At 38.0% G+C, this 25,021-nt stretch overlaps 2 protein-coding genes across 3 annotated transcripts in view; both read right to left on the bottom strand.

The window, feature by feature from the left end:
• Positions 1 to 12: 12 nt before the first annotated feature.
• On the bottom strand, positions 13 to 16,519 carry taf1c (TATA-box binding protein associated factor, RNA polymerase I subunit C). 2 transcript variants are annotated; one of them, XM_086096498.1, is made up of 15 exons: positions 16,085 to 16,519; positions 15,710 to 15,821; positions 14,389 to 14,438; positions 14,209 to 14,304; positions 11,076 to 11,143; positions 10,747 to 10,994; positions 10,190 to 10,321; positions 9,996 to 10,113; positions 9,801 to 9,872; positions 9,557 to 9,692; positions 9,161 to 9,289; positions 8,150 to 8,339; positions 7,919 to 8,059; positions 4,138 to 5,513; positions 13 to 1,063 (listed from the first exon to the last, which is right to left on the bottom strand). In XM_086096498.1, the coding sequence occupies exons 1-15, from the start codon at positions 16,199 to 16,201 to the stop codon at positions 902 to 904; spliced, it is 3,147 nt and encodes a 1,048-aa protein (XP_085952624.1). In that variant the 5' UTR covers positions 16,202 to 16,519; the 3' UTR covers positions 13 to 901. The 2 variants fall into 2 exon arrangements, with proteins under 2 accessions (XP_085952624.1, XP_085952625.1); XM_086096499.1 differs by lacking the exons at positions 15,710 to 15,821; positions 16,085 to 16,519 and adding an exon at positions 13,605 to 13,747 and having other exon boundaries at positions 14,389 to 14,430.
• Positions 16,520 to 17,932: 1,413 nt separating this feature from the next.
• niban2a (niban apoptosis regulator 2a) overlaps positions 17,933 to 25,021 on the bottom strand; it is a 36,295-nt gene continuing 29,206 nt past the window's right edge. The window contains exons 10-14 of the mRNA XM_086095877.1: positions 24,861 to 25,016; positions 24,560 to 24,673; positions 24,309 to 24,416; positions 21,670 to 21,781; positions 17,933 to 20,009 (exon numbers count right to left, since the gene is read on the bottom strand). Coding sequence (XP_085952003.1) covers positions 19,132 to 20,009; positions 21,670 to 21,781; positions 24,309 to 24,416; positions 24,560 to 24,673; positions 24,861 to 25,016 — 1,368 coding nt within the window. The 3' untranslated portion in view covers positions 17,933 to 19,131. The remainder of the gene's footprint in view (positions 20,010 to 21,669; positions 21,782 to 24,308; positions 24,417 to 24,559; positions 24,674 to 24,860; positions 25,017 to 25,021) is intronic.

The following is a 25,021-nucleotide window of genomic DNA, read 5'->3' as shown; positions in this document are numbered from 1 at the left end:
AGAAACGGCAACTTACATTTAGTTTTGCGTTATTTGTAAGAGCTCATTTATGTCCCTGAACACAGCCCGGCGACACAATATTGACAAGTAAAAATATCTAAACACAAAGCACACAACAGAAGAAATCCAATATTTAGCACAAGTTCTAAGCAAGGTTATCTCACAGGATGTTTTATTTCAACTCCATTTTTGCGACATTACTGGCATACACCATCCAAAGCTGCAAGACAAGTTGGATCAGTTTCTGCTATACTGATTCGAGGAAACTACTAAAACTCAGTATTACAAGATAAACTTGCAGTGGTGTTAAATGAGTACTGAGAATGAACTTGAAGTAGCTTCCGCCACCTGCCTTATTAACGGTAAACTTAAAAATAAACTTCCCTCCCTGGAGATGAGAAGTTACGCAGAAAGTAACAAAGTTGCTCTGACAAACTGATGGAAACTTGCTCATATAGTTTAAGCTGTGTGTATGGATATAACACATTTTATAAAATGGAATTAGTCACTTAACTGATTGCAAATAGCAGAATCCATGATTATGGTCATCAACTGACAGGCCACGTTTGCACATCGCTTGCTCACGTGCACACACATCGAGTATACGAATGTCACTTGGTCCTACCAAACCAGCATGTGTGCCATCTTCTGCCTTGACTTGTGATGATCTCTGGAGTTGAAGACGATACATTTTCCAGACAAGGTCAAGGTTGTGTTAAAAAACCAATAAAAACATAAATAATCCCAAATTTGTCGAGGTCACCAAGTAGTAAAAATAAGGTGCGAAAAGAGCAGACGATTAAAAAAAACTATTGAATATATGGGACGGAGGAATTTTTTTTTTCTTCATCCAAAAATGTGGAGACTGTTTTTTGAACACAGGCCAATGCAAATGCACATATCAAAATCCCATCCGCGCCTTCTTTTTCTTTGTTTGTGACGACTGTGACCACAACCGCCCCAGTGAACTCTGGGAGAGAGGCCGAGATTGGGAGAAGTGGGCCACAGGCTGAAGTGAGTGCTGCTCCGCATCAAAGTAGTCGTCGTGTTGAGAGGGATCGTTCTGCACGCACAACAGGAATGATTAGAATGTGTAGCATGTTTAGCGTTCGTGTTGTCAAGCGATACACAACTTTTCAGGTGAAATACACATTTTTCAAATGTTGTTGCTCATGTTATCATCGTTACAAGAAAGTTACTGAATTCACTACTTGTGTATGTATGTATATGTATATATATATATATATATATATATATATATACACACACACACACACATACATACATACATACAGTATATATATAATAGAAAAATGGCTCAATTTGTTAAACAGTTGAAAAATCAATAATGACAGTTAAGGTGTTTTTAGATATTGTTCAATATCTTTTTTTATAAACCAAAGTGCACCAAAAAGTTTGGCTTTGGGGTGGTGGTACCGCCCTTCAAGATAGTATAAGAAGGTTGTAAGTGTCAGCAATCTTGGCACTTGTGATGAGAAGCAGCCATTTGTCTGTCATTCATAAGTGACCGGAATATTCTGTAAAATAAAACCTTCGAAGGAACTGTTCACCGATCTCCAGTCTGTATTCAGAAAATCAACATTCTCTCTACCCGAAAAACAACGAACACGCGGAAGACAAAGAGGTTCTTCTAACAGTATGTATATGTATGCAAGGTTTATATTAGAACATCTTCCCACCTGACCATCACAAAAATATGACAAAAAAATCTAGCACGAAGATACAATACACTTGTTAATGGGGAAAATCCACATTAGGTCTTGACTGACAAGTTTTCTTACAAATGAATGTAGGGTAGTTTAGCCAGTTTTTGGCATCACATTTCTACAGTGTGTTATTATTAGCCACGAGCCATTGAATGTTAGCGGTGTAGCTGAAGTATAACCTAGTATGGTAGGTACATAAACCTCTCCCAAAATTTGGCTGAGCTCCACGGTTTTGCAGATAAAACACCCATTTGGAGGTATTGATAGGGAAAACGGAGCAATATAGTAACGTTTCATAAATGTCTGGTGTTCCCCTTTTTGTGTCTAAGCTTACATTTTAGTCCATGTAAAACACTGGTACCTTTTTAAAACAGTTGTAGGAAGAGCAAGTATTTATATTTCACACTGACTTTTGTTTAAGATAAAAACAAAAAACGGGCATTTAATAGTCTGGATCATACAGTGGGTATAATCCATAATCTCCTAACAGCACATCACACACACACACAACTATTGTGGTCCAAAACCGATCTAGAACAGAGGTCCGAAGACAGAAATCTTTTTTTATTTTTATTTTTTAATGAAGACTGTGGGAAAACCTTTGTGGAGATGATAAATAAGAACTCCTGGGCTTTCCGACAGCTCCACAAACTGGTCCTTTAGAGGTCCACTGGAATTGTTTCGGTAAGGACAAGTTTGTTTTCATTTATGCCCACTTCCTTGTTCCTCATTCAGATGGTTCTTGATTGGCTACATTCTGTTTCCCGACACAATTCATGGAGTCATGATCGAAAGTCATCAGCTTCCCCACACATGAAGAGTTTTGGACCATAAATATTGATCAGGTTTGATATTTAAAGGGAAAATCAACCCAAACATTTTCTTTAAAATATATTCTATGCAGCCCCAATAGTTTAAACATGGTATTCTAATGATGTGAAATATGATTATTACCCATTTGCTATGTCGCCACTGTCAACTGAAAATGATAACGCTGCTTGCTAAAACTGAGCCGTGATTGGTCGTTATCCTGAGCAACTGATCAAATTTTCAGCCGATGGCAAGTGGCAAAATGGTCGCCTCCTGAGATGGATAACAACGGGTGCATTTTTCAGCAAAACCCATATTCCATAAACGAAATATTAATCAGAATACCATGTTGTAGGGGTGGGAATCTTTGAATGTCTCACGATTCGATTCCGATTTTTGAGTCTGCGATTCGATTCAGAATCGATTCTCGATTAATAGCATTTTTTTTTTGTACAAAATGATTTGATTGACAATGATTTTTGCTTCAATCTATAGATGTGTAAGGAATTGTAATGATTTACTCCAGTCTGACTCGCTAATGCTAATTACTTTAACTCGCGGCACTTTTATCACTCAAAACAACAGCTCCACGCTGAAAAAAACCCAAACTTTTATTGGAATAAGTTGATTGTGACTTTTTCCTTCTACTCTCTAATGTGGCTACAACTTAACAGTGTATTAGACCGTGTGGAACCACACTGCCCCTCAGTGGCCAAACCGGGTACAACATGAACAGCGCTCCAAATAAAGGCACACACAGACAAAGGCAAGATAGTATAAAATAATTTAAATATAATCGATTTTGGGACATTTAAAATCGATTCTGAATCGTACAAAATGAGAATTGCGATTCTTATGAGAATCGATTTTTGGGCACACCCCTAATGTTTAGACTAGTAGGGCTGCATAGAACAGATTGTAAAGACAATTTTTGGGTTGACTTCCCCTTAGGTAAGTCAGCCTGAACCGTTTTAGACCGTATTAATGGGACCAATCCACTGTCAACACATCTGAGACCACAGGATAATCGTATGAAACGTAAAATAATCCGGCATTTGTCATCAGAGCAGAAAGTAAACGGGTGTAAATTTGAGTTTGCCCTCACAAAATATGGTTACTGTCATTAAAATGGTGGATCTACAATCGATTTCATTTTTTCTCAATTGGAAGGTCGAGACCCAATTTGGGTAGGTCGTGGATAGCTAATAAGATCACCGGCACATGTATTCTTGTGTTAATTGTGTTAAACAGAGATGCATCAGGTGCCCACATGGAACATAATGAATTACCTTACTTTCTTTCTAGGCGTTTCACATTCTCAACAGAGAGCGAGCCGCCATTCTACGTCACTACGCAATGAATGTGTGGTGACGTAAATAACAATGGCGGCATACATCCAAATAAAATACAAAATGTATTAAACTGGAAATGATTTTTAAAAAAACTAATCTCATAGTTATGTTAGTAACAACTAAATAAATAGTATATAGCAAAATTGTCAGACCTTTTTGTTGCTCTGTACTTGTGCCCGTGCAATGACAATAAAGCTCAATTCATTCAGTAATGTGAAAAATACCAAACTTGAGCGGTCATCAGTTACCTGTGATCCAAACAGAGAGTTGAGGTAGTCCTCTGCAGGGCGTTTGCTTCTCCTCAGACTAGACGGCGAGGAGTCAAGTTGGACGTTCTTTAACAAGGTAAGGGTGACTGGCGTAGGAAGTATGGCCTCACTGAGCGCAGAAGTGGGTGTCTTGGCTCTTGGTGCCTCACTCTCCATTGTGCCCTCAGATTGCGCTAACCCCATCTCCACCACCATTTCACTTTCTGACCTCGCCCCTTGGCTTGCTGCAGAGGACCAGCCCGTCAAGTCGGAGAAATCATCCAGTTCGGACTGGTAGGTGATGGATGAAGTGAAGCTTTCAGACAGCGCCAGTCGTCGACCGCCGGATCGGATCCTTGCCTCCCTCCTTTCTTTCCTCCTCTTCCTCCTGAGAGCATTCATCTTTTCTTCCCTGTTCACCCCCAGCTGGTCGTCCCACCATGTCCGCCACTTCTCCTCGCCTTGCCAGGACAGGGTCAGACGCTGACTGACATTGTCAGTCCACGCTCCTGTTTCCACCTGGTCTGGAAACGGGACCACATCTGAAGGCTCCGAGGAGACATCACTTCTCGCCAGCAAGGAACGGTCGGACATGCACGCACTCAATTGTTGTCTCATGCTCGTCACGTGGTCCTCTTCTCCCATTTTGTCGCTGGACAGACTGAAGACACCACGGGTGTTGACTGTGATTTGGTGTGGGCAGCGTGGCTTCTTTTTGTGACTCTTGTGCACCAGTTTTTGTAGCCAAAGTTTCCACGTTTTGAGGGCATCCTCACTGAGCTTCACTGAAGTCTCCTGGACGGGTACATTAGCAGGAGTCAAGTTGGTGAGTGTCTCCTGATTGCTCCTTGGCTGCTCCGGATCATTGGCTGAACTGTTGGTCACATTTTCATTCCCTCCATCTGCAGTCAATCCAGGTTCATCATTGACAAGTACCTGGAGTTTCAACCTTTTCAGGTTTCGTCTTTTCTCACGTATCTCTGAATCCTCAGACCCGGTGTCTGAGTTCACATCATCTTGGAGTTTTTTCTCTGGTGTTTCAGCCACAAATGTGTGAAGCACTACACCCTGAGTTGGCCCTATTATGTCCTCTTCGCTGGATGTGTCAGGAACCATCAACTGAGAATGTCTCTGTGCAATGTGGGATGTTGAAGGTTTTTCAGATTCTCTCCACGTTTTTGTGATATTTTCCAGTGTTGGAGGGTTTTTGGAGCTTTTTTGAGGTAGGGCTTCATTGTCTATGGTTGGGGGTAAAGAGGCGTCCAGCGGCTCGTGTTCAAGAATCTGGTAGAAAATATCGCCTGCCTCAGTCAGCTGTAGCACATAGATGCGATCATTACTTCCCTCTCTTGCGCTCTTCTGGATAGCTGTTAGACCTAAAAACATAAAATCATGCGTTTTAACAGGAGGTGGATCGGTAAGTGAGCTAGTTTCTTTTCATTCAATATTCTTCATTCAACAGTATTACATGTTATAATTATTCTTATATGTCAATGGAATTTACAGGGTTTCTGCAAGTATCAGCCAATAGAATTTAATGATTTTTAATGCAACTTTAAACTAATTTAATGCCCATGTCGTACTATATATATATACACACACACACACAGGTATGTAAATACATGCATACATGTAAGTCGCTGGCGCTGAATCCTCATATGTCACAATGTGGCAAATTTAATTTTTTCCAAAAATCTATACTTTTGGTCAAGTCCACACATGTGGGTGCCATTTTTACAAATTATTGACTAATCTCAAGTGTTAAAAATGGCTTGCTCTCTTTATAATGCAATGTTAATTGTTTGAACAAACATGCTGTTTTTGGGGTCTGCTGAAAAATGACAATTTTGGAGGTACAAGGTTTAGGCCAGACGCCAGCGATATACTCTTTACATATTAGGGCTGTCAGTGATTTGTAATCACAATTATTTGCATGATTTCCATAGTTAATTTGTGATTAATCACAAATTATTAGCTTGTTATATCTTCTAAATACACGATAAAATATTTTTATATATTTATTTTTTACGTTTTTCAGACTCTTGTTTACATAAAAGCGGACAATAGAGTTGGGCGGTAAAACAGTAATACGGTATTCTGGGGTGTCCAAAACTGGCAACGGTGTCACTGTCAATACCGCCATTTTAAAAAACTGCAGCGTATAATGACCTATTATGATATTGAACATGATTTGATAACACAACATTTCTAGTTGTTTTCAAATTAGTAATACTGTAACAATTAATATTATTATGACAGTTTAATTAATAGTAACAATAATTAATAGTAAGCTGTTAGTCATGTGACAGTCACATGACTTCTCAGACGGAGTGAGACAAAATGGCCAGTCGGCACAGCTCGGTTAAGCGGTCCCTAAAAAGAAAAGAAAAAAATGCAACTGCTACCATTTGGCAGCAAATGTCGATGAGGGCTACATGCAAAATCTGCATGAGAACTGCAACGGTGTGAGATGGAATATACTTCATATTTCCGGATTCATTTGAGGAACAATATGCCCCGCTCACTACTGCAGAGAGATGAGTTTGTCGCAGAGTCCACAAACGTTTACTACCGGTACTATTAAGTCCATATGACCGCCAGAAGCACGCCACAAAGCGCTTTTATTTATTTTGTATATTTTTCTTCTGTCCATGGACACAAATCAACCCGTGACTGCGGCACGCAGGTGAGTGTATCTGTGCGTACTCTGGGGTGGGGGTGGAGGCTGCGTGCTTATGTTTGTGTGTCGCGTAGATGTCGAGTGTGCGTCCACTGAGGGGTTCATTAAAGAGTCCAGTAAACCGAGAAACTGTTTTTAGGTGTGGAGGACTGCTAGACGTTTGTGCGCATCCGCGGGGAACAGTTTATGCTGTGGTAATGCTATCTGAGCTTGGCTCCGCGGCGAAAAAGTAGCGCACGCATGTCAGTTGCATACTTCAGCCAAAGACATGCTGTCATGAAGTTACAGACATTCAAATGTGCTCCGTCACACAAAAGGTTATTACAAATGCAACCGGAGCACACAGTGAACAGATCTGTGACCGTTAACTTTTAGATAGATTGGCTCTAGTAAGCGCAAGATAAGTCAAAAAAAATAAAATAAAAAAATAAAAATAAAAAAAAGGAGTCTAAAATTGGCAACGGTATTACCGTATACCCCAGAGAAATGTGGAGACAGTAAAACAGTGTCAAAATTTGAATACCGCCCAACCCTAGCGGACAAATATGGTTATCAAATACAAACGTGGCTGTATATTTTTGTTTATTGACCCAGTAATATTATATTAAGTAATTTGGATAATGGATGGATGGATAGTAAGTTATTTGAAGCTAAAAAAGTAAACTAAACAGTTATAAGGAGCGTGAAACAGATTTGTGTTGAGGTAATCTGTTTCATGTTGGACATTGGTGACAGAAACAGTACATTTTCTTTTCAATTGGTATTTGGAACATGATGCAACTCGTGGACTCCAGGCCATTTTGTTCAGTGTCAATTACAACTAGTCTCCAGTCCCCACAAACACATTTTTTCATATATCATATTTATTATTGCTGAATTGTGTTATACACCCTTGCACAATGTTATATGTAAAATACAGCATGAACAACAATTACTTTAGATGAATTGTATTTAATTTTTTAATGCGTCTGGAGTATTTAATGATGTTCAATGCCATTTAAGGCCTTAATTTCAGCGCAACCCATTTAATGCCTTTTTAATGACCCGCGGAAACCCTGGTTTAATAATTAAACAAAGACAGACCCTCTGGTTTATTAATACCTGCACATGGTGAGGACAGTCTCTTAGTTGCTATGTCCATGCGGTGGGGGATCTGCACAGGAAGAAGATGTTCGAGGCTATCACAAGGCCGAAGCAGTGCCTGAGGAGGGCCCACACTGACGCACGCTTCTGCTCTGCCACCTGAAGATGGGAACATATGTAGATTGTTGAGCAGCTCAGGAAATAACCTAAAAATGACCAAAACCCTCAAACAAGCAATAAAAAACAAACCTGAGTACTGCAGCTGTGTGATTTCCTGAGAGCGCTGGGAACCTAGTAAAACCTTAGTGGTTCTAGCTCCGCTCCAGAATGAGGATATACCAGGAAGGACATGACAGAACATTGGCGGGGATTGCACCATGTGATCCATCTTCAGCATTGGCAAACAGGGAAATCGCTCGTCCATAATGTAGGCTGAGTACTAAGAGTGAAAGGGAAGTTAAATGGAAGTGGAGTGAAATGGTTTGGCTGGAACCGCGTTGCAAAGGAGAGTAAGCGAACAGCAAGCAATATACCAGGCAACTTAATAAGTAACTCGAGTAAAAGTAAGCATAAGTAACTGAAGTTAAAAAAAAAAGAAACGATACGCAGCCACCAGAAAGCTTAAATAAAGTCAGAACGTCACCACATACGTCAGGTGAGAAAAGGACTACATTACAGTAACATAATATGTAAAATATAAAAAACCTTTATCACTCACATGGATTGGAAATTTTCATGGGTTCAGCAGCAATATTGGATACAGGGGGAAAAAAAGACACTAAAAACAGTTACATATCCAATCCAATCTATCAGCAATAAGTGTTGAGTGTTAATTTATAGGCTTGCTTTCTTTACTCAACAGTTGAAAACAGCTAAAGGACATGGACAAAGATATTTGAGCAAATTATAGAAAACTAAACGTCAGATTTATTTTTTTGCACTATTTGGTAGTGCTAACTTTCATTTATTACTGGATATTTGCCAAATATATGCTATGCAAATAATATTTGTTTCATCATTATTGTTTATTTGAATCAATTTAGCTTCTATAATGGACTATATAAATAAAACTACCTAGAAATTAATAATTTATAAGATATTATTAATTTTAATTTTTAATTTAATAGTTACCAATCCATGAAGGCATACAATTGATACTGTGATATGAATATTGGGCCATAATCGCCCAGCAATACGCCAAATGTATCCAAACTTCTTAAATTTGAAGCAGTGGCATAAAACAAGTATCCATCGATGTACCTGAGTGGTGACAAGATGGTGAAAAGGGTGAGCATCTGCCAGATATTTGCAGAAGATAAGCCTCTCTCCACTTCTACACTCTGCACTGCTACTAATGCGAAACAATGTGTGATTGGAGGCAGGACTCTCCTGGAAGAGAGGGAGAGAGACAAAACAGGCTCATTATAAGCGCAATGATATTGAATATCAAATCAAATCATTGTTTAATACTGGCAGTAATTACTACTATTCACAAAGGATCATGTGACTTAAATGTGCAGTACAGTGATTTGAAGATTCCAGAACTGAAAAATGAAGCAAAAATATCAAACTAAATCTTTCAAATGCCTTGTCTTTTACATAAGTTGATGGTAAATGTGTGGTATTATATTTCAAAATATTTGTGTTCAGTCTCACCCTGATATCGCAGAGTTCCGCACCAGTCCTGTCAGCGTAGATCATCACCCGAGGATGAGCGGAGAATTCACACCATCGCCACGACGACTTTGCATTAAAGTAAAGATTGCTGCGGTCTTCCCAAACCTTTTGGATCCTGACACAGTGTGAGAAACAATTCAAAAATCATACCTCAATTTTAGAAAGACTTTTGCCTAAACTTGTACAACACCAGCAAGGAAAAATTCACAGAAAATGCTCTTACCCTTTGCCAACAGTCCACAGGTTTGTTGTTCCACTTTCACTTGCCACCAAAACTTCACCTAAAATGTGAGGACTGAAGACGTAAAAAAATTATTTTATTTTTTTAAACTGAGAACAGAAACAGAATGTTTTTTCTGACATTTATTCTGTTATTCTGTCTCGTAGGCTGCATGGCAAACTCAAACTCACAACTTACCTAACACAAACACAAGTGGCAACCTCTTTGGTGTTAATAACTTGCAGCAACCGTGGTTCTTCTCGCTCGCTCAATCTCCAAAAGCCACACAAATGATCTGACCGCACAGAAACACAACCTACGGGGGAAAAAAAAAAGGCATCGAAATGCAATTCAGTGATCCCCCAATCACTAAAATTGTTTCTCTGACTTACAAATGTCGAACAAGGACGCGGAGCTGATCTGCTGGATGGGGCCTTTCAGTCGAAAGCTGAATGGTTTGCTTTTGCTGGAGTTCAAGGAGAAACCTTTGTCTCGCTGGTGCTCCCACTCCACTCTGTGGAAATCTTAGGTACTGCTTTAAGGTCCATTAAAGTGTCAAATGAAAACTTAAATCTTGCAGCGAATGAGCTTTTCTTCAGCAAGAACAATTTAACAGGCTAAACTTTTGCTGAGAAGTATATTGGACAGCTATGTAAAACTGTAAATGTATTTTTTTTGTATGGCGTGCATGAAGAACATTCAACCCATAGTAAATATGGTGAGTTTTAATCTGTCGAAGTGTATTTTGTTGCTGTCCATTGAAAAACAATTATGTCCACTTTTGTATTTATTTATTTTACACTTTTAGGTTTTTTTTATGCAACCAAATGCAGACATCCCCAAAACGTAAACAAAAAACAAAACAAAAAAATGGACATAAATATTTTTCACCAGAAAGCGACGATGTGTTAACTGTAATCAAACTAAATAAAAACATAATTTAGGATACTGAGGCGGTCCATTCCCTGGTTTCCAGGATAGATGAGGCAGCCATGTTGAGAGTTTTTACTTTGTGAGAAGGGGATTAAGTTGAGTGCGCCCCCTGTGGTTCGCTCAGAGAACAGCTGGCGGTCTCTCTGCTCCGTCAGTTCTTCATACAAGAGAGACCCCAGGAGCTCTGGTGGCACATTTTGCACAACATCTGACAGCAAAACACTGTACGCCTGCAGTGTTCTGGAGGAATATGACTGGTGACATCTGAGAAGCGACAAAAAATGCCATAAAACGTCAAACAGAAACAAGTGGTTTCATTTGAAATATCTGTGCATTGCGACTTACATTGGCAAATTCAGCTTTTCAAGGAACCGTTTTATCTTCCATGTGTGAACTGCATCTCTGCGTTGACGCTGTAATTTACACACATGCCAACACAACCCTTTAGCAACAACTCCTTCTTCCATCCAAGGGAACCCACAATAATTAGACAATGAGTCAGCCAAAATAAATAAATGTAGTTAACTCATTCCCACCCAGCCATTTTCACTGAAGCAACCCCCTTCGCTCCCGGCTATTTTACTGGATTTTGACTGATTTTGCAAGGCCCACAGAATATTGTGTTTTATTGCTTTGAAAACTACCAGAAGAAGAATTAGAGTCTCTTCTTTCATTAGGAAAAAAAAGTAAATTTCTATCCATTTCCGTTTTGCAGCAATGAGCATTAGAATATAGATACTTGTCATCATTATTCACAAATCTGTTTAAAACAGTGGGGGAAAGATCTTTTTGCAACATGGCCCTGGTTGATCTCAAACTCTGCTGCCACCTGCTGGCCGTTTTTGTAATAACTACCATTGCTTCAAGCATTCTACTCTACACTGTTCAGTTCAGAGGCTGCATCAAAGCCTTAGTATGCTCCAGCATAAAAAAAACAAAAATATGTCTTTGGGAGCATGGTAATATTTAAAATGGAACGTATTTATATGTTTTTGGGAGCAAATGAGTTAATGATAAGATAAGTTGTTTCATTGCTAACAATAGTTAAATCCGTGCATCAGAAAGGCACTTTGGACAATTACATTGGGAGGAAAAAGTATATGAAACTTTTGGAATTCTTTACATTACTGTATAAATAGGTCATAAAATATAGTCTGATCATCTATGTTAAATCACAAGAATAAAACAATCAGTCTACTTACCACACAATTACCAGTATACATGTTTTCATAATTCCTGGAGCATAACATGCAAACATTCACATGTCAGTGAGGAAAAAGTACGCGGACCGTTGAATTTATTAAATGGTTGGTCTTCCTTTGATTACAATAACTACAACCAATCATTTCCTGTAGTTGCAGACTAGACGTGTGTATCAGGAGGATACATTATTGGACATTTTTACTTGGGCTGTACAAATTTTTGCTGCAAGGGATGTAGCTATTCATGGCTATATTTTGAGGGAACAATACATTTAAACTTTTGTGAGATACTGGAGATTTGTCAACAGATGCTGGCATGTGCCAGTGATTTTTGTAAATCTCCAGATGACACTATTGACCTTTTGCACGTGCCGTCACAGCCCTCATGGGAACGCCCCCTCGGGGACACTGAACGGCAAAAGAGCCACTTGCCTGTATTGTAACCATTGAATCTAATACAGCGTAAAGTCCTTTATCTAATCGATTATCTTATAAAATGGTCATATCTTGCTTTGTGGTCGGTTGTACAGACAGACAAAGGAGGCCAAATGTTGCTTTTTATTGCATACCTACTAATGAAGACGAACGACGTCGATTGATAGCAGCAATCAACAGAAAAGACTGGCAGTCCACAAAGTATTCACGGATTTTACGCGATCATTTTTTTGCGAGGTTAGTAGTTAAATGTTGTAATTAGTAGATAAATGTTCATACATTTTACTAGTAAACGTACACTCCCAAAAAGATTTTAACAGAGGTGTCGAATTGCGTGTTTCAAATCACATTAACGAGCCAGATAGTTAGCGTCCACTCCAACTGCACGAACACACAGCTTAGTTATAAAATGCACCTTCTTCAAAACTATTACGTGCATTTAACTGTTTAATAATGGGGGATTTCGTCTTTGTGCTTGGAGTTTTTCACTCTGGAGCCGGAGTCATATTCATGAAATGACTGCATAGCTTGCCACTACGATTTGTTCCATGATAGTAAACATAGTAACATAACATCATCACAGCGTTTCAATATAGAACGGACTGTGTAAAAATAAGTCAGTCAGCATGATAAATGAGTTTTACCTTTGCATTAGGAGCGTAGCATCTCGTCCCAGAGACTCAGCCAGCGACAAGCTTTTGAATCATGTAAGGAGAAGAGACGGCATTGACTACATAATGATATAGGTCGTGCGCTGTGAATTCCGGCAAAGTCGGCGATTTGATTAACTTGGTAAAAACAGCTGGCAACAGAAGGTAAAGGGCTGTTTTCAAACTAGCGATCTCTTCAGTAAATATCGTGCTCTATGAGTCCCGACTAAATGTGCAACTTTGACTGACAGGCGAACTTCGGTTGAAGTAGTAGATTTCATGGCTCAATGGGCAATAATAACTTTTCATTTGTAAAATAACAGTCACGTCCACTTTCATTCAACAATCATTTCCTTCCGCCGTCCGTCATAGGGCAGTCACGTGATCACGTGACGTCGGTGCAAATGGTCAATAGGGTTCCCTTTTTTTTTTTTTTTTTACCTAACTGATCATTCTGCGCTGTGCTCTTAGAGTCATCTTTACAGGATGGTCATTCCTTGGAAGAGAAGCCAAAGTGCTGAATTTTCTCTAACCATGGAATGATAAACATCAAGTGTACACAGCTCACAGTATTATAAAGTTTTGACCTTAATCCAGATGAGACGCTGCGGCATGACCTCGAGAGAGCAATTCACACCAGACATCCAAGGAGTCACGCTGAACTGCAGCAGTTTTGTAAAGAGGAATGGTCCAAAATTGTTCCTGACCCTTGCACATCTCTGATCTGCAACTACAGGTAATATTTGGTTAAGGTTATTGCTGGCAAAGATGGATCAACCAGTGATTAAATTGAAGAATTCAGCAAAGTTATTTTTCCTCCCTGTCCTGTAAATGTTTACCTTTTATTTTCAATACAAATATGGAAAAATAATTGTTTGTGTGGTATTAGTTTAAGCAGATTGCTCTGTGTTTCTTGTGCTTTGGATGAAAATCAGATCAAATTTTCTGATTAATTTATGCAGAAATGTATGAAATAACAAAAATGTTTACATACGTATTGTATATGTTTCCAAATTTTGGGCTTAACCCTCTGTTTCAGTGAATAGTTTGTGCGAGGGAAATGGGAATAGACTGTAACCCAATCGAATAAATTTGAGGGTAGTTAATTTAATCAATAATGAAAATGGTTTCCATTTCCCCCCTGAACACACTTCTTTTTTTTTTTTTTTTTAAATAACAAACCATAAGCACCTTTTTCATTCCGTATTTAAAATAGAAATTGTCCCCCAAAACTTCACTGATGCACCCAAAGGCGTCCTGGCAGTGATCAAAGTAGAAGTTCTGCATCTAGGTAGAGACAACAGATTTCAAGAAAATTGAAAATGTTTCCTAAACAATGACATACAAGCTATATCTAATGACCACACTCACGTGCTCTGTGAAGTCGAGTGGATCAGGAGGCGTTGAAGACCAGATGAAAGCTGAACATTTGAGAGAGAAAAAAATGACATGGCAAATAATTTGAAAATTCTATTTAATTAAAAAAAACTACAGAAAACAGAAGTTTAGTCTGATTTTGTGTCAGAAAATGAGGGAAGAACGTGTATTTTTATATTCTGTATTTACCCTTCTGCCTTCAATTGTATTTGTTCATACATGAAGCAAAAAAGGAGACTACCATCACATTACACACTAAGATGTGAGTTGATAGACAAAAGACAAGCTAATGGTATATAAAATGTGTCAATATAACTGGCTCGTCAGTCGACAAACTAAACAAAGGGGCTGTCTGAAGTAGCTTCTTAGCGCTATTTTCATTAAACAAAATTAAGACAATTTTGATGTGCTCTCTTTTTTCCTTCTTAATGCATAGCCGCAATATCGGATGAGGACTCAGTATTGGCAGATATTCAAAATTAAGTGACTGATGAGAGACAGACAGTCAGAAAGAGAGAGAGAGTGAGAGAAATAGAGAGAAAATATAACGTATTAATATTGAATACTGCCACAGTATATAATGAATGAAAATCTACTACTATATTATCTTAAAACAGAAAAATATATATATTTGGTTTAAATTACTGTCAATTGGCAACCATTAGGGATGGCCAAGTACCGATACAAGGTATAGTTATAATTATGGGTAGTTGCGGCGACACCCTGTTGTGGTTGTTTTACAATCAGGAACTAGAAATTAGAAAAATAGAAACTTGCCAATTATATGTGAATAATATATGCCACTATAGTAATGGGATATTAAGCAGCATAGAGTTGGTCTATAAGTCTACCTCTCAGATGCTTGTTCATAATTTTCTTTGTATTATCTTGAGAAAACTCTCCTTTGTCCATATTCAGTGTGTTATACACCATTTCAACAAACAGCTGTGATTCCATGGTAACTAACCTTTAGCATATTGACAGATTAAACGTTTAGAGACACTTGTGATGCTGCTAATTAGTGGAAAGTGAAACACCTCCTTTAACATGTCCATGTGGTCAAATTATTTTCAGTCTTGGAGGTACCGACATTTTTTGTCCAGGCCTGTTCCAATTTGTGTGTGTGCATGGCTGTGATTCTGTTGAGCCATTATTCAAAAGAAATGTTTAATTTTCATTGGTTAATGCTCAGTAAAAGTTGATCAACTACTGTATTACTTTATTCAGTTTCAAGTTGTTTGAATGGATTGTTTTTAATTAACAGAGGGGTACCAACAATTTTGTCCACGTGTTATATCAGCTGTCAGTCACTCACAGTTATTTGGTTTGAAGAGGGGAATTGGTACTGGTTCTCTGTGACGCCATATTTCTCCTTTCACCTGATGTCTGGATGTAAAGTTCCAGTTACTGGGTGGTTCAGATCCGCTCTGAAAATATAATGCACTTTCTTTTGTAATAGACACGACCAGTGGTGGTACTTCTACTTCTTCATAAAAATACGGTAGTTCAAATTCTTACAAACTGGCATCGAGTATATGTGTCACATTTAGCCCCGCCCCTCACATGTAGCTAAGGTAATCAAATCATTAGACACATGTCTTGGAACGACGCAGAATTATCTCTAAAACAGCGCTTAAATTAAATTAAATTCAATCTCAGTAGAGTGTGCAGACGTTGCTCACAAACAAACCTGAGGTTGGACCCGATCGTAACTGCCCCAAATCCCAGCACAAGGTTTCTGCGTCAAGCCCGGTGGTCCATTGTTGTAGAACGAAGGGAAAAGCTTATCTGGGAAGTGATAATCCATTTTCGTTGCATTAGCCAATTTGTAAGATGCCCCGAGTTTGAATGGTGGCAGGTCCCTCGGTGTGCTAGAAATCAAGTCTGAACATGTTATAGCTCAGATTCGGCTAACGCTAGCAAGTTGTAGTTGCAGCCCGGAATGAATAACATAAAAGAGGCTTCTTCTTTCTTGATCAAATTACCAAAACAATTAGTAGTTAAATTAGACTTCAGATTAAAAAAAAACAACTTTCACAATACGTCGAAATTTGCAACATATTATTGTTAGCCATCCATCCACGTTGCATGGTTAACACGTCATGTGTGCGACTGTGCTTATGTCTTCGAAAAGTATATCTCGGTACTTCCTGTTTCAACTTGTGACCGGAAGATTACTTCCGCCACAATAAAAGTATTACATTTTGTCAACGTGTATACTGTAAACAAAAACATCCACTCAGTTGGCCTTCCTAAATAAATCCACCAAGATTGTATTTTTTTTTTTATATTTCATCCATGAGTTTTAATTAAAAGAGCCTAACTAATGTCCAACAACTCACCATGGTGAGCACAACCCCTTGAAGTTCTTGGTTGCGTATTCGAATTTCGGCTTCTCCACTTTTTCGCGCGGGTGCACTGACTTTCTCTGCACTCCAAAAATATGCAGGTTAATTATAAGTGGAGAATGGGCCTCAGGTAGCTCCCAATGAACACGAGTAGCCCACAGGCCTGTTGTAAAAATAAATAACCAGTGATGTTGTGATTTGATTCCCAGGAATGTTATAGAAATGAAGTGATGATTTGAGAATGGAAACACTTGCAGAAATGTATAGAAATACAGTGTTACATATTGATATTCATGTTTACTACCAACTTAAATGGTTTATAATTATTTATTTATTGGGGGGGGGGTCATATTATCAGTATCTTGCAGTCACAGATATTGTTAGTAACATATAGGAAATATGTGCAAATGTGTTACTTGGAACTTAAATATGTTTCAAACTGTACCTTCATATTAATCAGATTCAGTTCCCGAGAAGTAGTTCTCAGTTCAAAAAGGTTGATGACCCCGATCTGGTATAAAGCAACTAAGCTTCAGTTATAATTTATCTCAGTCACTAGGGGGCCCCCAAAGGCAAGTTAAATGTTCAGATTGAGGTAGTTTTATTTATATAAAAAAAAATTCTAACCAAAGCTTTTTCACAATTTTTACATCGTTTTAACTCTTAAATATTGAACTTTGTTTTTAGCAATTTTGTTTCCGATACTTCTTTTTTAGCTACACCCAAGTATTGGCCATGCAAATACATGTTACTTTTTTTTAATTAGTGCATGTTAAATAGTATAACGGACCTAAGTCTTGAATTTCACCAAAAACGAACAATAGACCAACCAAATGAGGGTTTTTACCCAGTGTTAAATTTGCAGCCTCCAAGAAGCTGACAATCATTATCTGACCAGATTTTTAACTGCAGTATTCCCTCGTTTATCGCTGGGGTTACGTTCCCCAAAAATACCCGCAATAAGTGAAATCCAAAAAGTGGTTAGCTTTACTTTTACGGTACTGAATATGGTTGGTTTTAATGCTGTTAAACCTCTTACACACCAATACACTTTTCTCAGACAGGCTTTAACATATTCTCACATTTCTGTTGTTTAAACAGGTGTATAAAAAATGTATCATCATTATTGTTAAGACAGCCCCATGGATGCATTTTAAAAACAAAATACACAAATTATGATAAAAACAAAGCATAGTTTATGAAATAACTTTATTAATCAATAAATGTTTGTACATATTCCAGGATGACAAAAACAAGACGGCAATCTGGAAAAGCATATCCACACAGGTACAGGAATAAATAAATGAGGTGTCAGTGCCCCTCCTTTGAAAGCACTGTATAGTTTAACAATGCAAATGCTTGGATAAAGGTGTTCAGGAAAATGTGCCAAAATGCAGTAGGTGAATTTACAATAAAGCCGAAGCCATACAAAAAAGAAGAAGGATTTGCAACTCTCTTCTCTGCATTTAGGATAAAACGGATCACATGCTTTCTAAGGAATGTTTGACCAGTATTGTAAGCGTAAAAAGTGTATACACCAACCGTGTTTCATGTCAGTGTCATGTCAAAGGTTCTAAATGAAGACTACAATAAGCTTTTTCTCCAGTGAGTAATTTGCAATTTGTGACTCATTTGTTTACTCATCCCAACCTCAATGTGATGAAAAGGTACAAAAGTCAAACATTTACGGTCCACAAGATCATTTTGAGTTGAGCAAATTGAACCTTTGTGCCTGATGAATGAAAAAATAAAATGTGCTTAAGAAGACACCCGCAACGTTTGATCCAATGTACTTAACAGTGAAGCTGGAGAAATCTAAAAGCCAATAACGTGTATGTAGTCTGCTGTGATTATAAGTCTAAAAACTCCCATAAGTTAAGCCAATACCTATGAGCCATCGGTTAAAACTCACATTAAGTGAAGACTACATTATAAATACAAGAACACTTACAAAAATAGATATGATTTGAAAAAATTAATCAGTTAAAACAAGGATTGTACGGTAGCACCGTCTGCTGTCAAGCAAGATTGATGGACTACTGTAAACACATTATTGCTAAATTGGCTAACACTTATTTGTCAAGGTAGGCAGTACCCCATTTGACCACAGTGGTATTTTTTGTGCCGTTATATTATCATCAGGGTTCAGATTCTTATTTAAAAACATTACATATGGTGCATTCCGTGTCCTACGCAAAATATGAAGGAAGCTTCCGTGGGGATTATTCAACTGCATACTTAAGAACCAACCACCAAGAACATACCTCATACCTCAAAGAGAGGATGATATAATTGGCCTTGAGGTGTGCAACATCCACAAGGAAATAATACAATGCAAGTCCATATAGAAGACACTTCCAGCTCGAGAGCGTTTCAGATGGTGGTCTTCCTACGCTAAATCCACTTCAACAGGGTCAATGATATTGTCCGCGCCATTCACGCTCTTTTTGACGGGCTCAGGCTCCTCATGTGGAGAGGAGTCTGTAGCCATGGAATCCGATTTAGCCGCGCAAACCTCCGCAGTTTGTTCGCTGCCACCTTCCTGTACTGCTATCTCGATTTCCTCAATAGCACTTTTGATTGCCGCTTCCTCCTTATCAGCTTCCTGTTTCTTGTTTCCCACCAACTGCTGGAGGATTGAATGTGGTGATCTCTTCTCTTGTGGAGATTTTGTGGGGACATCCTCCACTACTGTGGTGACATCCTCCACTACTGTGGTGACATCCTCCACTACTGTGGTGACATCCTCCACTACTGTGGTGACGTGACTCACCTCCTCCTGCACTCCGTCCTCCAGTTTGATGCTGCTCAATGTTGGCGCGGTCTCATTGGACGCATCGCTCTTGGTTTCGTTTGGTACTACCACTTCCATCACGGGATTGATGAGATCTCGGATTTCCTCCACACTATCAGGAGATGTGGGCTCCATGCACACATCGGCCTCAGCCTGCTCCTCGGATTCGTTGGACGTCAAAGTATCTTCTTCAGGGATGAGTTCTACCCCTGGAACGTCTAGACAGGACTCGTAGGGCTGAGGCACTTCGTCCAACTGGATCATGGACACGACTTGCTTGCGTCGTTTTCCAGAACCTCCATCGGCATCACCGCTACCACTTATAGAACCCTCTGGTTCACCGTTGCCGAATTTGGTGGACCAATCCACTGGAGAATTTTTGCCAAGCAAGTGGAGGTTGGGGTCACTGTCGGTCATAACAATACTGTCCCTGTAGAGATTGTGCCTCCTCTGGACAGCAGCCTCCTTCACAGCTGTACAAGGGAAAACAAGACACAGTCACAAATAACAATCGTGGCATGCCGCTAAGGCTGCATTTACACTTCAAGTGTGACAATTCATACGTTTTGCTTTCATGTGGCACAATTCAGAATGAGAAAAACACATATAACCGGATATCCTCAGATCGGAATCAGACCAAGTGTGGATATAAAAAAAATAATCTTACAGGTGTCGGCTATCTGCCAATGTGACTGCAACTTAAACCTTTGATTGAGTCTTTCAAGCGATCACGACAACTTTTCTAAAATTCTAATAAACAAGAGTGGCAAAAACAAGAATCTGATTACAACAATAATGCTAACAAATTTGGCTTTATCACTACTATGGTTTTTATAGTTTTGGAATTCTCCTTTTAGTTATTTTTTTATTTCGTTTAAATTCAGTTGTTTTTTTTAATTCGTTTTCAGGATGATTCTGTTAGTTTTTATTAGTTTTAATTATTTAAAAATGCTTGGTTTTAGTTTAGTTTCAGTATTAGTTAAAAAAAAAAGTGTATTACTTGTGTGCAATATTTAATACATGGTAAAATGAAAAAAGTAACACATTTCCTACCTAGTGTTGCATTTCGGCTGAGTTAAATGAAAAACTAGGCGAGCCGGGCCATTGGAGCCAAAAGTCAAGCACACAAAATTGTCGCCTAGGAGCGACGTCATCTGAAGGTGCTTTTCTATTGGCTGCTGCTAGATAACATCACTTTTGTGTGACACACTTTCAAACGTCCTTATGCCGGTTAATATCGAAATAAATATACTTAAAATTACATTTAAAATCAACCACAAAGACTCATGTATTATATTTATTACCAAAGACTGAAACAAAAAACATTTTCGCTATAATTATAGTAAGTTTGTTATTTTTGTAAAACTAAAATGTAGTTTCAGTTAGGTTTATTTTGTTTGTTTTTAAAGCATTTTTGTTTTTATTTTTTTTATTTTAGTTTTAGTTAATTCGTTAGTTTTCGCTAACTAAAATAGCCTTGATCACTATAAACTTTTTATTTTAAGCGCTGACCATATCTAGATATTTAATTTTTTCCAAATATCCTTATACCATTTAACAATAGCATTCTACTACATTCCGATGTCAATTTGAATTTGATGGCTTGTTCAGCCCCAATACAATGCAAGACAAGTATACAGTAGGATGTAGAGATCTGTGACTGCGCAAACATCCAACATCCAAAAAACATCTTCTAAAAATCTAAACTATGGCATAAATATTAATGAAAAATATCATCGAAATATAGTAAACTAGATGTGCATCATTAGGAAAAAAATACAAAGTACAGCTAGCAAAGTCATGACAGGATTACGTCATACTTAATCTTTAAAATTTTTGGATTTAATAAACATTTTTACTATTGTTTACTTCCACGTTCTTATGACCCAGTATTTACTCGTGTGTAGTTATTAAGGTCTGTGGAAGCTGGTTGTTTCATGATTTCAGTGAATGTAACTCATATTTTGTAAATGTGTCACTTGAATTGTACAATGAAAAATTACATCAGATATGGGCATTAAATCAGAACCGGGCACAGACCACCTGCAGTGTAAACCCAGCTAGTCATTTGATGATTTTCCTAACTACCACTACACATTTGATTTCTCTATCTTCATCTTTCTTAATCCTCACCCATCATTATGTCCTTCGTTACAGACTGCAGCACCACCTCCTCAAACATATTTTCCACAAGAAGGAAAGGGGAGAAATCCTCAAAGATGAGTTCTTTAAAGCGTGGAAGCTCCTGGGGAGGAAGAGGGCACAGATTCATCGATTTAATAGCAGCAGATATTCTCCACAAGTTTATCATTTGTTTCAATACTATTGTAAAAGGTAGATGGATCAAATCTGTAACTGCTTATTAGCGGAGTGCTTATAGAACAAAGCAGTAGGTCTTGTTATATATAATAAAGCATAGCAATCGCAGGATTCATTGCACCATTTGCATAAATATAATGGAATATTACTGTTTTGCTGCTTAAAACATAATATTCAACAGAAATACACAAATACTCACGTAGAGATGTACTTCCAAAATGCCCTTTTTTTTCTTTTTTTTTAAAAAAATTATTATCGATATCTGTTGATAAATTTGTTTATCTTATTGTGTATCAAGTATTATGTTTAATTTAGCCAAGCTACAAGTCATTGATCAACCTGCTTTGCTCAGTTGAGGTTCAGGATATGTACTACAATAAAACAATAAAATTAACGTCAAAGCGGTAAGCTTGAATTGAGTATTGTTCCAGTGGCTAAACTGCGCTTCTATAAAATTTAGAATTTAATTTAAAAACCTTGAATTTATAAGGCACTAAATGGTCAGGCACCAGTTTTTCAAGATAGGACTACACACATTCTAACCACAACATATGCAAACAAGCAAACAACAAAACCACCACATTTGTTTTTTCCCAGCGCAAAGGGCTCTTGCATAAAAATTACCATTAAAGGGAGACCTGAAAAGCAAACCAACATTAAGTGCAACAACTCACTGTGTGCATTTCCCCCCCAACAAAAATCACTTCACACAAAATTGTAATATTATTGTGATGCTACGTTTGTCCTGTATATCATTTCAAAGCCGCCATTTTTTTTTTTGGGCTAACTCACGTTGTCCTATAGGGCTAATATAAGATTCACAGTAAGCACAACTAAGATATGTCTGCCATCTAGGGATTCAATTGTGACATTACAATTTAAAACGACACTCGACCACTGAACATTACCAATTCGGCACCCGTAGATTTTCTTTGTGGAAAATGTAATTTATCAGTGTTTTCCTTTTTGTTTAGTTTTTTAAGAATTTTGCGTGTTTGTAAAAATATGATATTATACAAAAATAATAATGAATACAACAAAAATCTATATTTTGATAAATAATCAAGGGGCCATTCAGAGTGTGGCGGCCATTTGCCCATGACCTGCCTTAACTCATTTGCTCCCCAAAACGTATTAAAAGGTTCTATTTTAAAAATGACCATGGTCCCAAAAACATATTTATACGTTTTTTTGTATGCTAGAGCACACAGAAGGCTTTGAGGCAGCCTCTGAACTGAAGAGAATGCTTGAAGCATTAGTAGTTATTACAAAATAGCCAGCAGGTGTCAGCAGAGTATAAGAGATCAACCACGGCCATGTTGCAAAAAGGCTTCTTTTAGTGTAAAAATACCATTAATCGCAGTATGAATTAATGTTGAAAACATACCTCCATCATTACTGTTGTGAATTGACGCTATACAAAATAAAGTTGGATTGACTAGATGAATTACAGTGTCGAAGCCACAGTACTCTTGTTAATTCATTCACTCCCAGCCATTTTCACTGAAGTAACCCCCTTTACTCCCGGCTGTTTTACTGGATTTTGACTGATTCTGCAAGGCCCACAGAATATTGTGTTTTATTGCTATAAAAGCATGAAACCTATCAAAAGAAAGATTAAAGTATCTTCTTTCATCAGGAAAAAAGTATATAGTATAGAATATAGCTAAGTTTCATCATTATTCACAAATCTATTTGGAATTCTGAGTAATTGAGGGTTTTTTCAATATGGCCCTGGTTCATTTCCTATGCTCTGCTGCCTCCTGGCTTGTGTAAAAACTAGAGCTATCAAACAATTTTTTTTTTTTATCAGATTAACCACATCTTAGAATTTTGATTAATCACGATTAATCGCTTAATAAAAAAGTTTTTTTTTAATCAACATTTTTTTTCCTGCTAAATTTGAAGAGCACTGGCTTTGTGTTAATTATTTTGACATTTAATGTTATGAGGACATCTTCAACATTTTTTTTAATCCACTGCACACGCTCATCCTCCTCTTTTTCTAATCAGTTAATTACTTGAATAATTTAAAATGGAAAAAAATGACCCAAATATTTTACGCCAACATTTATTAAATGCCTTACTGTAATGCATGTAATTATGTTTATTGCTAAAACTGTGCTACCTTAAACATAGCCATCCGCTGTCACGCTAAAGGATAATCTATGGCCAAAATTAATAGTGTGATTAATCTGCGTTAATTCATGATTAATGCAATAATTTCTTGTGATTAATTAATCAGTTAACGCTTTAACTTTGACAGCACTAGTAATAACTATCATTTCTTCAACCGTTCTTTGCAGTTGAGAGGCTGCATCAAAGCCTTCTGTATGCTCTAGCATAAAAACGTATAAATACATCTTTGAGACACTTAAAACATTTAAGATAGAACGTATTCATAAGTTTTTGGGAACAAATTAGTTAATATAATTTAGCGTAAATCTACTTACGGGAGCGCAAGACGGTGCGAGTTGCTGCAACATGTAGGGGATTATGATCTGCAGCAGAGCTTCCCTGAAGAACTTCTTGCGGACTGTGCTGCTGTCGTAATCATATTTCTGGAAAGAGAAACCGGTAACACAGAGAGATGACTGACTGCTTGAACATATTTTTATTTCTAATTCAAATCACTTCTACTTAACTTAAATTTTTTTAAATCTGTTTAACTGTACAATGTGAGCATTTTCTTTTTCCAGTTTACCTTGAGGACCCTGTCCTGGCACCCTTGGATGACTTTGCACATGTCATTTTCTCCCTGGGCAGTCAAAGACTGCTGCAGCAGCTGCTCAAAGGTGTGTACTGCATTGTCCATTTGCTGTCAAAACAAACAAAAAAACAAAAACACAAGAAGCAGGTTAAAATGTCATGCTTGACCACTAACAGGCAACTGCGAAATTGTTTCTTTTAGCCAACCAGCAGGTTTACTCCCAGTCACACTGAGGCTGCATTGACTATTGACAACATGTGAACATTCCACTGAGAAAGGCAGCTTGGATTCTCACCTCCCTCATGAGAATCTGAGCCCTGCTGACAAACACAGACGGGCTCGAGACTTCGAATCGTTGCTGCAGTCCCTCCAGGTTCAGCTCCTCAACGTTGTCATAGCAACTCTTCATTTTGACTGGGTGGAAGGCAAGCATGGAGAGCCTCTCCATGTGCTGAG

This window comes from Leptonotus elevatus, chromosome 15, assembly GCF_054856555.1.
Source record: "Leptonotus elevatus isolate MCC_2025b chromosome 15, RoL_Lele_1.0, whole genome shotgun sequence".
Classification (NCBI taxonomy): Eukaryota; Metazoa; Chordata; class Actinopteri; order Syngnathiformes; family Syngnathidae; genus Leptonotus; species Leptonotus elevatus.
Note: the sequence above shows the minus strand (reverse complement) of the source record. Positions and strands in the feature narration are given on the sequence as shown.

Excerpts from the sequence above, each read along its gene's own strand:
- taf1c (XM_086096498.1), bottom strand. The coding sequence starts at position 16,201 with ATGGATTATCACTTCCCAGATAAGCTTTTCCCTTCGTTCTACAACAAT. Across the intron at positions 10,995-11,075 it reads GAAAAGCTGAATTTGCCAAT|ATGTCACCAGTCATATTCCT; the intron begins GTAAGTCGCAAT and ends GTCGCTTCTCAG. Across the intron at positions 8,060-8,149 it reads CACACAGCTGCAGTACTCAG|GTGGCAGAGCAGAAGCGTGC; the intron begins GTTTGTTTTTTA and ends TCCCATCTTCAG.